Raw genomic sequence first — 16,953 nt, forward strand, 5'->3', positions numbered from 1 at the left:
AGTGTACTTGAGTCTTTTTTTTTTTTTTTTTAATTAACAATCTAGAGTACCAACACGTCTGAGGAAAATATCGAATAGTGAACATAATAGCTGAACATAATAGTGAACATAATAGCTGAATAGTGAACATAATATTACTCTACTAGCGCTAGATTACTCTAATAATTCTCCTAGCACTTATAGGGCTGTTTAAGAGACATTAATTAAAATAAACACACACACACACACACACACACACACACACACACACACACAAAACAGTCAATACTAATAACTTAGGGTCAATAACAATAACAATTTCCCAACGTTTCTGCACACGCTTAGCTCATAGAGCTATTATTATTATTATTATTATTATTATTATTATTATTATTATTATTTTTAGACTCATACTGTATATTCCTTATTTAAGCCACTGAAATGGATCAGCGTAATAAATGCATCAGACCACGTGCGCTGTGGAATAAATGCACGTTCTGCAGGGAGGGAGACGAGGCCTTTATTTTTGGCATCCGCACAAAAACCCGTGTCCTGTCACACGTGCGTCATTCTCTGCGCTCGTAGCGTCGGAAATGGCACAAATTCGGGCGGGAGGCGTGGCTCGGGTAGCGACAGCTTCCACAATATGTTCCGGAGTTTCAAAGACGTGTCGAGAATAAACTTTAGCGTGGTGATAAGCGGCAAGTCGCGTTCACGCCGTCTTGGCGCGCAGCCTCAGAACAGCTTTGACGTGTTTCGCACGGTTTGCCGACGTGACTTTGGACGGATTTGCCGCCGGATTGGGGTCGGAAGTTCATCCCAGCACTAAGGGACATGTACGGTAAGTCGCTCTGGATAAGGGAGTCTAGTAAACGCTCAGAAATGTAAATGTACCGATGATGCCGGAGTGATCCATGACCAGGTCACCAAAAGAGTAATGGAATGGTATTACTCGATCTCCTTTCAATCGGAGGAACACTAACACAATCCGGGGCGTCTGTGAGCTCATGTAAGCAGAACAGGGCTTCCAGGTTCAGTTAAACGAGACTGACATGCCTCAGGAGAAGCAGGAACTGACAAAATAACTGACAAATGAGACCGGGGGAAAAAAAAAAAGAAAAGTTAATACACCCTCACCAAACAAGGTAGGTGTGAAAGCACCCTGAAGGTATCTCAGATGCATGATATTGTCGATCATCTCGCTTTGCACGTATTTGTTGCGTAATTGTTGTGTAAGCGGTAAAGTGGGACGGTTCCTGGTTTTCCCTGACCCAGCGTTCTCCGACACTCACACAAAGACGCATACACACACTTCTGTGTACCTCTGTGACATGATCTTGAAGGCATCGGGCAGGTAGCACTGCACGTTCTCCATCTGGAAAGGGTCGGCGTCACAGATCTTGTCGTCGGTGCGTCCGTAGTTGGCCGTCTCGATCATGATGACGTCGCTGCCCGGGCAGCGCAGCTCGATGGGGTAACCCTCGCACGCCAGCTCCCTCCTCATCAAGCCGAAAGGCATCATGGAACGACTTAAGGCTGCAGAGAAAGGGAAACAGAAAAGAGAAGGTAAGAACGAGGGAAATTAGAGACAGTCGCACGCCGACATTACGAGCGGGTTAGGAGAGGAGCGCGTGCTGTGCGGACAGGAAACAGGGAAACAGCTCGTTCCTCTCCAACACAAAAGACACCCTGTTGTCTCTATCGTTTGAAAATTTGCAGAAAGGTCTCACTGCTTAGAGCTTCTAACAATGCTAATAAAAAAAAAGTCAAGTAGGTAGAGAAAAAACAAACAAACAAACAAACAAAAACAAAATTTCCCAACAGATATGCTAACGACTGCCCGCTGGTTGTGCCAAGCAACTGTAGTGAGGCAACGACACAAAAGTCTGGTGTGGTAACGATGAGCTCTTCCATTTTCTTTCGCCAATTAAGGACACCACAGCCCCAACCTTCTCGATTTCTATTGGCTTACAACGCAGAGGCATGAATTCAAAGTTCACCCGAGCAAAAAGTAAAACTAATCGCTTACCAGAAGCGATCCACGTCTCGTTCACGTGCCACGTCCTTTCCCCTTCAGTGAATCTGCCTTTCCGTTGAGAGAACTTTATTGAATCATTTGGTCTGACCACCGCTTTCGCTGAGAATAATAGAATGGGGCACTTTTCCGGTGTCTCCTGTATCTCAATGGCGAGGAGTCAAAAACCACAAACGGTATGGCTGAATTGTAAACATTAGCACCTACGTGTCTATCTCTCTATCTTATAGCAGTGAGATCAAGCTTTCACATAGAGGGATCCTTGAGAAATACTACAGTACATCATTTTGCAATGGTGGGGCAGGGGTGCGGGGGGGGGGATTTTCGGTAGAAATGGTGAAACTGAGACGAAGCGATAAAATACAAATGTGTAAAATAACCGTTTGACATTTTGCAGTAAAAATGCTTTATGGTGGACGTCACGAATCCCCTCAGTGCACAGCACGTTTCCCAGAACAACACGCTCTGCTCAGACTTTTACTGTGACGTTTGATTTGTTGTCACTTCCTGGTTCTGTCCCCCCCCACCCCCCCCCCCCCCCCCCCCCCACCCCCCTTTTTCACGGTCTGTGAAAAATGCATCCTGAGTTTGTCCATCTGTTTTTAGTTTAGTTTCTGATTAGCGTTCCGATCTACACCCTCAGGTGTGTTTGTGTCTCTGCGAAGTCTCGTTCGGCGTGTTCCGTGTTGTACACGCTGTACGCTTTTGATTCGATGCTTGCGTCCTGCCTCGTGCGGTGAGCGTGTTACGGCGTAATGACATCGCGCTCTTACACGCAAGTTTTGCTTTGCTGTTTAAAAAAAAAAAAGAAAAGAAAAGTGTCTCGCGTTTTCCTTCGGCGCCTGAGGCACGTGACAAAAACAGAAGAATCGGTACACCCCTGCTCTACAGAAACCTCGGATGAAATGATGTTCGTACAATGCGCTGAGTAAAAAACGGACGAGATCTACGCGTGACACCGAGGTACGACACGGCACGGTTTTTAAACGTAACTTCACCTTCGATTAAAGACGTTACATTATTTTCCGTAACGAAACTAAAGACGGCTTCCCATCTCCGGAACCGCCCTGACCCTGACCAGGACGACGAATGGCTCTGGAATATAGGGACGTAGAAATTGTGTCCCGTTTCCGCAAAAAAAGACGCTGAACACAGCGGAGTAAGAAAGAAAATTCTTTTGGCAGGAATTTCTCTTTGTAAAGGAAACCTGCGATGATGACACCTTTCCTCCAGACGAGCCCAGAATCGACCATTCAATCCTGCGTGTTTGAGCCAAGTGTGAAAACACCGAGCGGGAGAAAAGGAGATAATACAAATAAGAGGAAGAGGCCGGGAAGTGCTGCGTCAGCGGCAAATAGACAACGGAGATGAGAGTAGAGGAGATGAGACGAGATGAGAGAGGTACAGAGAGAAAAGATGAAAAAAGAGTCATCGACGTGCTTTATTCAGGACAGAAGAAGAGAGCTGCGAGCCGTACAAGAGACGAGAAACATGTACATAAAGAGTGAAGAACTGTAGGATGAAACGAGACTCCATAACTCACTACGTCCAAGGCAAAGAAAAACGACATAGAAGGGGGAAAAAAACAAAACAGGTACTATGACATATGTATTACCAATAATGCACTGGGAATGTACGAGTGTAACCACAGAGAGACAGCAGGGAATGAAACAAAGCATGATGTTATCAACTGAGCTTCATACAGCCAGATGTCATGCTTGTGTAGCACGCCCTGAGCGTGTTGATTTATACAAGCTGCTAATTAGCCGATTAGCTAGCAATCTATTCCTACACATGCTTCTATTTTAATCCCCATCTCTGAATTGGCTACATCACTCTCTTCTCCTCTCCACTAATAGCTGGTGTGTGGTGGGCGTTCTGGCGCACTACGGCTCCCGTCGCATCATCCAGGTGGATGCTACACATTAGCGGTGGTCGAGGAGATCCCCCTCCCCCCTCTCATTATTATGTAAAACGCTTCGAGTGTCTAGAAAAGCGCTTTATAAATGTTACTGTAACTAACTAACTAACTCTGTTTACAGTTCAGGGCTTTGGAGGCCCTCAGAGAGACTTCTGGGAAACGAGGACTGACGATTATATTGTATGTCTGTGAGGTTTGTCTGTCAGAGAATCATTATTCGCGCGCTGTAGTTAATCTCAGAACTCATTGTTTTGGTCAGACATGGAAACGAAACTCATTTTTCCTATGGGGTAATTACCGAGTGACAGTGGAAACAGACGATCACATGCTGAACATTTCCAGTGGCTGGAACATCTGGAAGGCTGAGATACATTGCTGATTGAGTGCATGAGAGTAGCTTAGCCATTAACCAGCCCTGAATTATGCACTTACACGTTTTACGTCCAGACAGTTGTCATATTTGTGTAAATAGGTCAATAAACTGGCTAGCCAAATTAAAACATTACAGTAGAAATGAAGGTGGATGGCTGATAGCTGCATTTACGCATGGATTTGCTGTCGATGGAGTAAAAATGGGGATAATTAGGAGCGGCACTGTTAGAATCGACTCCTTGAGGGGTTGCTCTGCAGTTTTACGTTCCTCCACAGCATTTTTTTATCTATACTGGTCATGTTGACCTGACTTTGTTTGATAATGCCAACAGAGGAAGCTAAATAGCTGACAACATACCTTCGACAAAGGAACAAAGGACTACCAGAAGGTTTGAACAGAAAACCTAGACTAGGGTAACTCTTCAACCAGACAATGTATAATACCACACATTATACTAACGAAGAGCAACGTTGTCGGAGAACATGAGACGGTAAGGACAACAAGAGGAACTCAGGCCAGAGAGAAAAAAAGAGCAGAGAAGAGGAAAGACAGGAAAGACGATGGAAGGACAAAGTCGTTAGCGGTGTTAGCAGAACAATTCTGAAAGATAAGGAATGACAGGGAGCGATAGAAAAAGCAGCAGAAGGAGAGATCAAAAGAGCACAAAGTAAGAGAGAGAGACAAAGAAAATGAAAAGAGAACAAGTGAGACAGAGCGAGACAAAAACTGAGAGTGCTAGCCAGAGGGAACAGAAGCAGAGAGCTGTGTGCCGTGGGAAGAGGTGCGGCTGGGTTAATCGCTGCGCTCGGCTGAGTGGGCCTGAGAGAGGTGCCGAGTGCTGTGCTCTATCTGTACATGAGAGCTTTCAAAAAGCCTCGGCTTTCAAACACGGCCTCGCAAAATGGCACAAAATGGCCGCCGGCCGACTGCACTGACTGGTGGACAAAAGGAAGGAGAGAGTGCGTGTATCTGTCCGTGGTGCTGAATTTGTTCAGGCTGTGCATTGTGGTTGAGGGTAGAGCACCGTGAACCTGCTGAGCTTTATGACGCACTTAAAGACACGAGGGCAGGGATGAGAGCTTCACAAAAGCATCAGAGCACAAAGACGGCAGTAAGTTGCAAAAAAAAAAAACATCCATGGCAAACATACAGACTTGGCATGATATGCGTTAGGAAGACTGATACTGTTCAGTGGAGTGAATAAATGCCAGTGAGGTGAGACCTCTGTGGTGCTGAGATTCATCCATTTAGTAGTGTAAGCCCAACATCCTTAAAGTACTAAATGACTAAACATTCTTCACCCACAGCAACCAATTGGACCACGTTGCCTGCCCCCAATACCACTCTAACTAGATGGACCACTGTTCCAGTCCCCAGTGCCCCTGTAACCAACTGGAGCACAGTTCCTGCTCCCAATGTTCCTTTAACCAATTGGACCACAGTTCCCGTCTCCAATACCACTGTCGCCAACTGGACCACGGTTCCCGCTCCTGATGCCCCTGCAACCAATTGGGCCACAGTTCCCGTCTCCAATACCACTGTCGCCAACTGGACCACAGATTTTGCTCCCAATGTCCCTGTCACCAACTGGACCACAGATCCTGCTCCTGATGCCCCTGCAACCAATTGGGCCACAGTTCCCATCACCAATGTCTTTGTACCCAACTGGAGCACAGTTCCTGCTCCCAATGTCCCTGTAAGCAATTGGACCACAGTTCCCGTCTCCAATACCACTGTCACCAACTGGACCACAGTTCCTGCTCCTGATAGCCCCTGTAACCAATTGGGCCACAGTTCCCACCACCCAATGTTCTTGTACCCAACAGGACTACAGTTCCTGCCCCAGTACCCCTGTAACCAATTGAACTGGATCACAGTTCACCCCTCCAATGTCCCTGTAACCAGATGGATCGTACTTCCTGCCCCTGATGCCACTGTAACCATCCCAGATGCCACTGTAACCAAAGGAACCCCACATTCTGCCCTGGATGCAAATACACCTGCATCCTGCAACTACTAAACTAATGAACATTTTGTGGTTTCGTTACATGTTTAACCACTATGTGGTACTACAAATCGGGCATTTAAAATGGGTCCCTTTACATTTTCTAGATCTAGCACTTATAAGTAAAGGATTTTAAAAAAATAGCACAAAAGTAATATCAAGGTAAAATGAAACATACGAGGAGTCATTTTTCAACATCATGGTCAAGGACAATTCCTTCACATCCTGAGCTGCTCAGGATTCTTCAGCTTCCTTTCCAACTTCAAATGTTAGGCACCCGTCTTGCCACTCTCTCACACACGCTCCCATGATTCCCCCAGCTGCCTGCCTCCATGCTACATTAAATCCTCTTCCCCCTGCAAAAGCCTCAGCCAGCAGCACAGGAAAATCACTTACCGAGTGCTGGAGGAAGAAGAAAGCCATGGAGGGAGGGAGCATGTGTGTGACAGAGACTGCATCACACGCCACACAGAGACGTGCTGCTGCTGAGGACTTGGCGCTGAGCCTTACGCTCGCTACAGAGTCACGTCAACACACAACTGCACTGACATGAAAAGTTCTCATTTTGTTTACAAACTCTTTTCTCTACAACTTTTCTCACACGACTTTATTTTTTCATGAGTTATAGACATGACACTGTTGCTCATATCTGCCAACATCCTTTAAGTCAACAATGCAACTCTTCACAACCCTCATAATTCACACACTCCTTATTAAACATTTGGTTCAAGAGCAAATCCCCCTCCAAAACACCAATTTCATAAACTAGTGCTACTGTAACCAACTGAATTTCACTTCCAAACCCCAAGTCTGACCGCAGGTCCCGTCCCCAATGACACTGTGACCAATCAGGCTGTAGTTTTGTTGTTCCTGCCCACTACACAACTGTACAATTTTACTGCTCCCAATCTCATCTGAAATTATGGAGCCTCTGCTGTAGACCCCAATGCTACTGAGATCACTTGGACCATAGATCCTACCCCCAGGGCTGCCCCAATGCCCCTACAACCAATTTGCAATTTTGCCCCAGTGCACCTGCAAGCAATCTACAGTTCTCACCTGCAATACCCCTGTAACCATTCATACTGCACTTTCCACCCCCCCACTGATACTGTGACCAATCAGACTGCAGTTATGTAGTTCCTGCCCCCAAAACCACCGTACCCAATGGACCACATGGGACAATAGTTCCTGATCCCAATTCCAATGTAACTAATGAGACTCAGAAACTCAGTTCCTGCCCTAATGTCACTGGAACCAGAAGAACATTGTGACCAGTGGGACTATAGTTAAACAGTTCCCGTACCAATAACATTGGACCACAACAGACAATATTTTTGTCCCCAATGCCACTTTAACCAATTGGGCTACAGATCCTGTCCCCAATGCTTTAACCAATCAAATCTAATTTCCTGCCCCCAGCACCTCTTTAACCAGTCAGACTCCACTTCCTGCACCCAGTGCCCCTGCAACAAATTGGACCAGTGTTGCTGCCCCAGTGTCACTGTAACCATTCAAAGCCAATGCCACCATAACCAACTAGACTACAGGTACTGCCCCCAATACCACTGTAACTAATCAGACCCACTTCTTACCCCTTAATTCCACTAGAAACACCTGGACCACAGTTCCCACCTAGTGTCACTGTAACCATTCAAACTCAACTTCCTGCCCCCAATGCCACTTTAACTAGTTGGACCACAGTTCCCAACTCAATTCCACTGCAACTAATCTGACCGCACTTACTGCCCCAAGAACCGACTGGACCTCAGTTGATTCTTGGGACACCCCCCCCACAATACCACTGTAACCAAGCACAAAATTTCACATGCTGATTACAGATACATCTGTGGAAGGATATAAGTTTAATTGTTTAGAAACTTCGCCAATAATCCTTTGTGAATTTACATGCATTTACATACACACACACACACACACACACACAGCAGGATTAGCACCTGTCAGTGTGCAGCCGTGTTTTCTCAGCTCTCCTATGGAGCGAACACACAGATCCACACCTCTGGCTAGTGATTAGACTATTACACTGAGCCCACACAGCCTCACTGCAGGAGCGCAATCACACACACACACATACACACACACCCATATACACATGCAAGTATTGAAAATCACACCCATGCAGTTCACACATGCACAAGAATTTACAATCGCTCTGTCTCTATCTCTCCACAAACACACACACACACACACACACACACACACACACACACACACACATACACTTCGGTGTGCGTCTGTACTATTTGGTCTGTATTCTCTGCATATGTTAGTTTCCAATCGGTGTATTCTGTTCTGCAACCAGTCACACATGTTGGGCAAGAGATGGATAGTGTTATCACGCCAGTCAAAACACAGAGCATTAAATATACACACTGTGAGTAAGAAGATACGCCGTGTGACTCAGTCTCATCCCATATAACCAGGTTCGAAATACATAAACACAAACAAACACCTACTGCGACTAGTCGTCTATCGTGCATTCTCCAGCTCAACAGCTTCAGCAGTGGCTAACAATACAAACTCCACAGCAAGGATCATCTTTCATTCGTCAGCTTCCCACCAAAACCGAAGAACAAATAAATGTAACTGCATCAACTGATTAGCAAGAAAAAAGAGAAAGCTCCATCAGCGCTCATTCACACTCACTCCTATTTGTTTACTCGCTCATGCTCTCTCTCTCTCTCGCTCCTAATTGGTTGCTGTCTCCTGTCTGACACTATGCAGTCAGACTTCTTTTGTGCCTAAAGCTGGCTTGTGATGATGTTTGATGTATCTCGGTCGGTCCTTCCATCAAACAAAGCTGGACGACCGCACTTTGAATGCTCTAATTTCCCTTCACTGGAACTAAGAGGAACAAACACTGTTCTAGCATGAGCACACAGCGAGCTCCATGAAGACACGGTGTGTGAAGGTTGGAAGAAGGTAGAAGAACTCGAGAGTCCTGTACAGAGCCCTGACGGCAACCCAACCGAACACCTTTGGGATGAACCGGAACTGGAGTCTCCTCACATCAACATCAGCGCCCGACCTCGACCTCACGAACGCTCTCGTAGCTGAACGAACACAAATCCCCACAAGCCACGCCCTTAAATCTAGATGAACACCTTCGCGGAAGAGAGAGCGGAGCGCATTCTAACAGAATAAGGGAGAAATAAATCTGGAATGAGATGTTCTACAAGCACATATGGTTGTGACGGGCAGGCGTCCACAAACTTTTGGCCGTATAGTATTCATTCAAAACTTTGTTTGCATCACTGCAGGAACACGATACCTGAGGAGCATCACTTTAATACTTGTCCCACGTGTATTTCAGCACAGCTTGTTGCAAAATTGCGTTTTATACCTGTACGTTTCAAGCAATGTGGATATTAGGATTAGGATTAAAATGCACACACACACACACACATAAACACACACACACACCTGCCCAGACGCACATGCTAAATGTGCTTACAGACCCGTTCTTGCTTACTTATGCACACACACACACACACCTGCCCATGCTAAATGTGCTTACAGATCGGTTTTTGGTTACACACACACACGCACGCACACACACATGTGCACAGACTCGATAGACCCGTCCACCCAGGCCACCGTTATTTCCCCCGAGTCTTCTGCATCCAGCTCGCGAGCGTCTCTGGCTAATCTCTGTCCTCCAGTGTCTTTTTCTTTATCAGGCTTCATCTTTATCTGTGTTCGGGGCCCCGCAGGCCGCTGTCGCTTTCTCCTCCATCACCACTGGATTAGCTGAGTGGTGCGAGAAACTGACAGAAGCTTCTCTCTCTCTGTCTCTCTCTCTCTCTCTCTCTCTCACACTCACACACACACACACACACACACACACACATTATCTACAGCACAGACGCTGAATAATCCACTCCCAAAATCTATTTCGAGGAAAAACACAGAATGTTTTTTTCGTGAGTAAAAACCTGAATTAAGATAAAAGGTTAATGAATATTTAATGTTATTATGGGATGATCCGTTACTCCCACTATTAACTGATAACCACACCCCCTGATAGCCACACCTCCTGTTAACTATGCCTCCTGATAGCCACACCCCCTGATAACCACACCCCCTGATAGCCACACCTCCTGATAACCATATCTCCTGTTAACTATGCCTCCTGATAGCCACACCCCCTGATAACCACACCCCCTGTTAACCATTCCTCCTGATAGACACACCCCCTGATAACCACACCTCCTGTTAACTATGCCTCCTGATAGCCACACCACCTGTTAACTATGCCTCCTGATAGCCACACCCCCTGTTAACTATTCCTCCTGATAGCCACACCCCGATAACCACACCTCCTGTTAACTATGCCTCCTGATAGCCACACCTCTTGATAACCACACCCCTTGTTAACTATGCCTCCTGAAAACCACATCTTTTGATAGCCACACCCCCTGATATCCACACCCCCATTAACTACACCCCCTGATATCCACACCCACTGATAACCCCAACTCCTGTTAACTATGCCTCCTGATAGCCACACCTCTTGATAACCACACGCCCCGATAACCACACCTCCTGTTAACTATGCCTCCTGATAGCCACACCTCTTGATAACCACACGCCCCGATAACCACACCTCCTGTTAACTATGCCTCCTGATAGCCACACCTCTTGATAACCACACGCCCCGATAACCACACCTCCTGTTAACTATGCCTCCTGATAGCCACACCTCTTGATAAGTAGCTTTGTTTCTTTTCAATATTTCTTTATTTCTATTTTATTTCGTTTATTTATTTATTTTAAGTGAACAAAGTCTGGTGCACAGGAGTAAAGGCAAGACAAAACAAATTAATAATGAAATAACGCAATAAGAAGACATCTCTTTTAACATTCACCAATAATGTCAAAATTTTACAAAAAAATCTTTTCATTAAAATTTGAAGAATACAAAAATAGGGGGACTTTTTTAATACACATAAGAATTAAACAGCCAAAAAAAAAAAAAAAACCCTCAGTAATTTTAATTGAAATTCTATATTTTGCTTTCATGTTGTACCTCCTGTCTGCGGTATGTGTGGAATGTGAATTTAATATACCAATTTTGACCAATTTTGACCCACATGCACTCCTCTTTCTCTAATTCTTTCCCCCTGCCTCCATCTCTGTGCATGTGCATGTGTGTGTGTGTGTGTGAATGAAGTGTGGCGGTGAAAGGGGAGGCGAGGCAAGGGCGTGAGTGTGACTCTGGGGCAGCCGGTGTGAAGGAGGCGAGACGGGCGTCTCCGTGATGGAAGCTCCATACTAATTACGAGCAGAGGAGAAGGCTGATTGGATTTGACTCATTATCCAAACGCAGTAATTAAAGCCTGAGGGTGGAGAGAGCAAGGGTCTCAGACATGAACGTACGCACACACACGCACACAATACACACAGTACGAGACACACGGAGGCAGAGAAGACATCGAGGACGCAGGATGCAGGCAGGCCATCATGCCGCAGAGCCACATCCTGCCACACCGCCATTAACATACGCTGATAATGAGTTCATTAAAGGCTGAAATGTCAAACGGGTTCTAATAAGGCTCTGAGGGTTTCATATCTGCGCCGAGACAAACAAGCGCGCAGGAAACGAGCCGCTAATGCTCCATCACTCTCTCCTCAGTGCGGTTATTGATTAGCGGCGTGTATCGAGTGGGATTTCGGCCTATTTGTGGATAATACAGCGATGATGAGCGAGGTTTAGTTTTTCCACCCGGAGAGAACGTCATCACTTTCCTCCGCTCTCTGTGGCACGATAAATAATTAATCAGCCAGTGGATTTTTGATTTTTTTTTTTGGATTTTTTTTTAAGCCATGGGAAATATCAAGTCAATAAATTAGGGTGAGTTAAAAAAAAACAACAAAAAAAACATTATCCACATTATCACAGACTGTCTATTAATTAGAGAGCAAAACAAATTAATAACCGGAGACTCGTAAGAATCAAGAGTTTACCATTCAATTCGATTCAATTCAATTCGATTCAATTCAATTTGATTCGTGTAGCGCTTTTAACAACGTTCGTCGTCTCAAAGCGGCTTTACAGAAACATATAAACACAGGGTAGAGATTTTAAGCGTGTGAATTTATCCCTATTGAGGGAGACGGTGGAGACGGTGGTGAGGGAAAAACTCCCTGAGATGATACGAGGAAGAAACCTTGAGAGGAACCGGACTCGGAAGGGAACCCGTCCTCATCTGGGTCACGACGGAGAGTGTGAGAGTAAAAGAAAGTGCATTATGGTGTTTATATGAAGTCTGTTTGTTGAACTAGTCCACTGTTCACTAAAGGAGACCCGAGTGTAAAACTGCATGCGGTAATCGCAGTCCCGAGGCCATCGCAGCAACCGTCGTCCCAGCAACCACAGCGAGAACGCCCATGTGGAACTGAGGTCCAAAACCATTTCCATGGTACTTCAAGTGGTACCGTCCTCATCGATCTCCAGGCTGTTGCCTGCAGTTGATGAGAGCTCCACCCAGAGGTAGGGCATCAGGATGGATCAAGCAGGTCCGGAGAGATGAAAGGGTCAGGATCACCGGCGTCTCCAGAACATCATGTGTGGCTGAACAGAAGGAGAAGTCTTTCGTATTAGCGTTAGCTAGTCAGTCGGTAGGAACGATCAGTTATCATACGCTACGCCTCTCAGAAGCTAAACTTGGAAGCGACTGTAAATATACAACCGTCCTACAGGGACACGAACTCAACGGCAGAACCGACAGAGTGTGTTCCGACAAAAAACAACCTAGACGGGAATCTTATTTCATTTCCCGTGACGTACCGACAGCCGAACGTGATGAAGCCAGGACTTCTCAATCAAGGGGGTCGTTGATTTACGAATGGGCTCATGAGAGAAACTCTCTCGGATCTCGTCTATCGTTTCACTCGGCTCTTTTATAGATGAACGGTGGAAATATCAAAGAGGGGTTTTGTGCGCAAAAATTTTGAAATGTTACCGTGAGGCCCGTTCAGACAAACCACATTTAAATGAATACGTGCTGACATGCAGTCACTCTCCTGACATGCAGAACTAGCAAAAACAGACAAACCTCCCTTGTTTAGCGTAAAAATAAAAAACCAAAACACAGCACATTACCAAAAACAACACCATCCCTACAGGGAAGGAAGGTGGGGCTGTTTTCCTTCAGCTCAGGGCGGAGGGAATCACGAATAGCTCCAAATACCCAGTCGATTTCCCCACGAAACCTTTACGGCTTCTGCTAAAACACTTAATACGAAGAGGAACGTCCCCTTTCAGCAGGGAAACGGCCCGAAGCAAACGTCCAGATCGACAAAGGAACGGCTTCAGCAAAACAAGTTCGAGGTTTTGGAAGGTTTTTGGAGTCCAGACCTAAATCCAATCAAAATTGGATTACTATTATTATTTATTTAAATTTTTTTTTTTTTTTCCCTCGTAATATGATTCTTATTGTTTTTTCAGTTTGATTATTAGGTTCGGATTTTCACAACAAAGGTACTGTAGAAAAATGTTCCCACTAAAACCCCATTTTAACAGGTGTGTTTTTAAAAAAAAAAAAAAAAAAAAATTTAATTGTTTAATATATCGACTGTATCTGGTTAACATGCTTTGCTTGCAATTAATTACATTCTTTGGTTTAACAAGCACTTGCTTGGTCTGAGCCAGTGGCAAATTCTTTGCTTTTAACGAATCCTTTAATACATTCTTCAGATTAATTCACTTTGAAAACAACAACACCACACTGACAATATTTTTTGGACCCCCCCCCCCAACCAACACCTTTTTTTTTTTTTTTAAAGTAATTTTATCCTCAGTACTCAGAGCTAGATTTGGCTCACATGCTTTGCATCATCGATCTGATCGGTGTGCCGGCCCGTTGCTGTTCACATATTTGAATCTATAGCTGATTTATCCTCCCTTCCTACATATATATATATTCCTATATATGTATATATATATATATTTTTTACCTGCATTAGGTAACAGAACTGAAGATGGTTGCATATTTGGGCTGTCGCCACTGTCGTGATCTCTGATGCGCAAACGAAACAAACCCCCCCCCCCACCACCCCAAAATAGTGGGTGTGGTTATTGTAAAAACAGTCAATAAACCTTTATTGTTGTGTTTTCTATGAAAGTTTTTTTTTTTTTTTTTTTTTTTTAGTTAGCGGAGAAGTTTTCTAAAAAAAAAAACAAAAACAAACAAAAAAAGTAACTGTATTCTGCATTCTCGCTCCTCAAATTGTATCTTAGACCGAATACGGATTCTTGTGTTTTGTACTCGGAATACGTAACGCTGGTATTGGTATTCTGCTACGAGCCCGAGTCTGCGTGTTCCCTGCAGTGCGTGCGATGCGATTAATTGAAACGCTGATGAAGTACAGAGTCGAAACGGTGCTGCCCACGGTGGGAACGCTGACGGGAAGAGGGATGGAGGGAGCGATGTAGAACCCCCACCGCCGCCCGCCCCCCCACTGCGGTTTCAATAACGTTCGTCATTTCCCCGTGGGAAATCTCCGGTACTCTATTAGCTTAAGTGAAGTGTGTTAGGTGACCCGTTGGAAGGGCGAAGGATCGAGTCGATACCGGAGCAGAACTTCACCCAGAAATCGTTGCGATCTGTCAGACATTAAAGGGTTTGCATATAGATCGCTCATGCTAGCCTAATAAAGGTAAGGTTCTAAGCTACAAGGTTGTAAATTAAGCTTTTATCCACGTGTATGCGATTATCCACGTGTCTCAGCCTCCCCGTTTAATATCGTATAATAATAGCTTGGCGCTAACTAGCGGCTCGGACATAGCGGGGGTCCAAATTGGATACAAATAAGCTCAAATAAATAATAATAATAATAACAACGACAAACCCTTCATACATATTGTGTCACTGACCTGTATGGGGCTCAGGATTAAACTCTGAGGGATGCCACAAGACGCTCACGACTCGAAGGTGACAATCGCAGCAAAGCTACGTGCACGTCTCATTCAAATCTCCGAGATTTACTGCGTGCTGGCTAGACACACACAAACATCGGAGTGCCGTAAGAGTCGGAGGTGAAGCCGTACGTTTTCCGCCGTCTGCAGGACAGAGGCGTTTACACCGTACGGTTTCTCGGTAACGCGACAAAGTGCATTTTGTTTTGTCTTATTCTCGTAAAACTTGATTTTATTTTGATACCGTAATGAAACGTTATGATCGGACATTTGTAGTAATGTTACCCTTATTGACGTACGCTTTTTATTATGTTATTGCTAGCTAGCGACGTAACATAAGCTAGCTAACAAGCTACGGTCTGGTAAGTGTTCTGGATCTTCGGCATTGTGTCATTCAGCAACTCTGTCCTCTTGACGTTGTTCTTAACGCGCCTATTAAACTGCCCTCTCATCACCTTGGGCGTGACATCACAATCAAAATGGCCGCCGTGCGACTCGGCACCGTTTGCACGGATCTTTGAGGCATTTTTGTACCGTAAAAGTGTGCCTACCATCCATGAAATTAACAAAACACACCAGATTTATTGCAAAAAAACAACAACAACAACAACAACAACAAAATGGAAAGACGTGAGAGATGATAGAAGAACGACGGAGGGGGAAAGAAATGAAGAAACTGCGAGTGAGACGGAGACGGAGTGTGTGTCAGATAGAGAAACCCCTCATCCATGTTGATTAACTCCTGCCGTGCTTCGAGAGGAGTGTGTGTGTGTGTGTGCGTGTGTGCGTGTGTGTGTGTGAGATAAGAAAACAAAGGCACTTTTCGCCGTCAGGAGCGCAGGCTGAAGGGTATGGAGAGGCCCGAGATCTTCACGGACAGCGCAGGCCCAAGTGCCATCTCCCGCACGGAACCCAATTACACACACTCTGATAACAGCCTACACACACACACACACACACACACACTGAGACAAAAATCATCACAGCACACACTAAAGTGCCTCCACGGCCTCAATCTGCCATGTACCAGACCCGGTCGGCAGGAGACAGGAAGCGGAAGGATTAGGATCGGGACCCGAGTGAGCCGCAGAATCATATTAGCAAGAGGAAGGTCATGGATGGTCGATATGGAAAAAAGAAAAAAAAAACAAAAACAAATCCTTGCGTTTTTATGTGACGTCACACTGTATAACATCTGCCAAAGGCACTGAGGAGTGCTTCAGGGACTGACTGCATCGGTGTTTATTTCCAGATTTGAAAAAAGATCCGTTTTCATTCATACTGATAATCTAGTCTGCGCTAATACTCTGTCATGCTGAACCGTAGCCGTGTTAGCCAGCTAGATAGATCACAGGACGACTGGGACGTTCAGCAGCTGACGTTCCTGACGTTACTAACATAACACCGCTAAGATTAGCGAAAGTTACTTCGATGACATCAACTCCCCGTCAGGTCACACCGTATACCATTTTGAGGAACGAATAAGGGAGTGTGCCGATAAGGCGACCCCGACTGTGCAACGAGCGCATTATTTCAGGTCAAGATGCTACTGTAGCTAACGCTGTCCTGGGTTAGCTAATAAGACGAAGGCTAGCCATGTTAGCTGTGCGGGGGCTCCAGAGGGGAACTTACAGTACATCTATCAAAGCGGAATGTTTCTCGAGCCATACCGACATCCAAACGTTTAACTCTCCACAAA

The 16,953-nt window shown here is 45.3% G+C and overlaps 1 protein-coding gene across 2 annotated transcripts in view; it reads right to left on the reverse strand.

Annotated features, from left to right (window-relative positions):
• adgrl1a (adhesion G protein-coupled receptor L1a) overlaps positions 1 to 16,953 on the reverse strand; it is a 218,965-nt gene that overhangs the window by 101,492 nt on the left and 100,520 nt on the right. For both annotated transcript variants that reach the window (XM_053675413.1, XM_053675412.1), the window contains exon 3: positions 1,302 to 1,515. In XM_053675413.1, coding sequence (XP_053531388.1) covers positions 1,302 to 1,515 — 214 coding nt within the window. The remainder of the gene's footprint in view (positions 1 to 1,301; positions 1,516 to 16,953) is intronic.

Source organism: Ictalurus punctatus, chromosome 24 (assembly GCF_001660625.3).
Source record: "Ictalurus punctatus breed USDA103 chromosome 24, Coco_2.0, whole genome shotgun sequence".
Classification (NCBI taxonomy): Eukaryota; Metazoa; Chordata; class Actinopteri; order Siluriformes; family Ictaluridae; genus Ictalurus; species Ictalurus punctatus.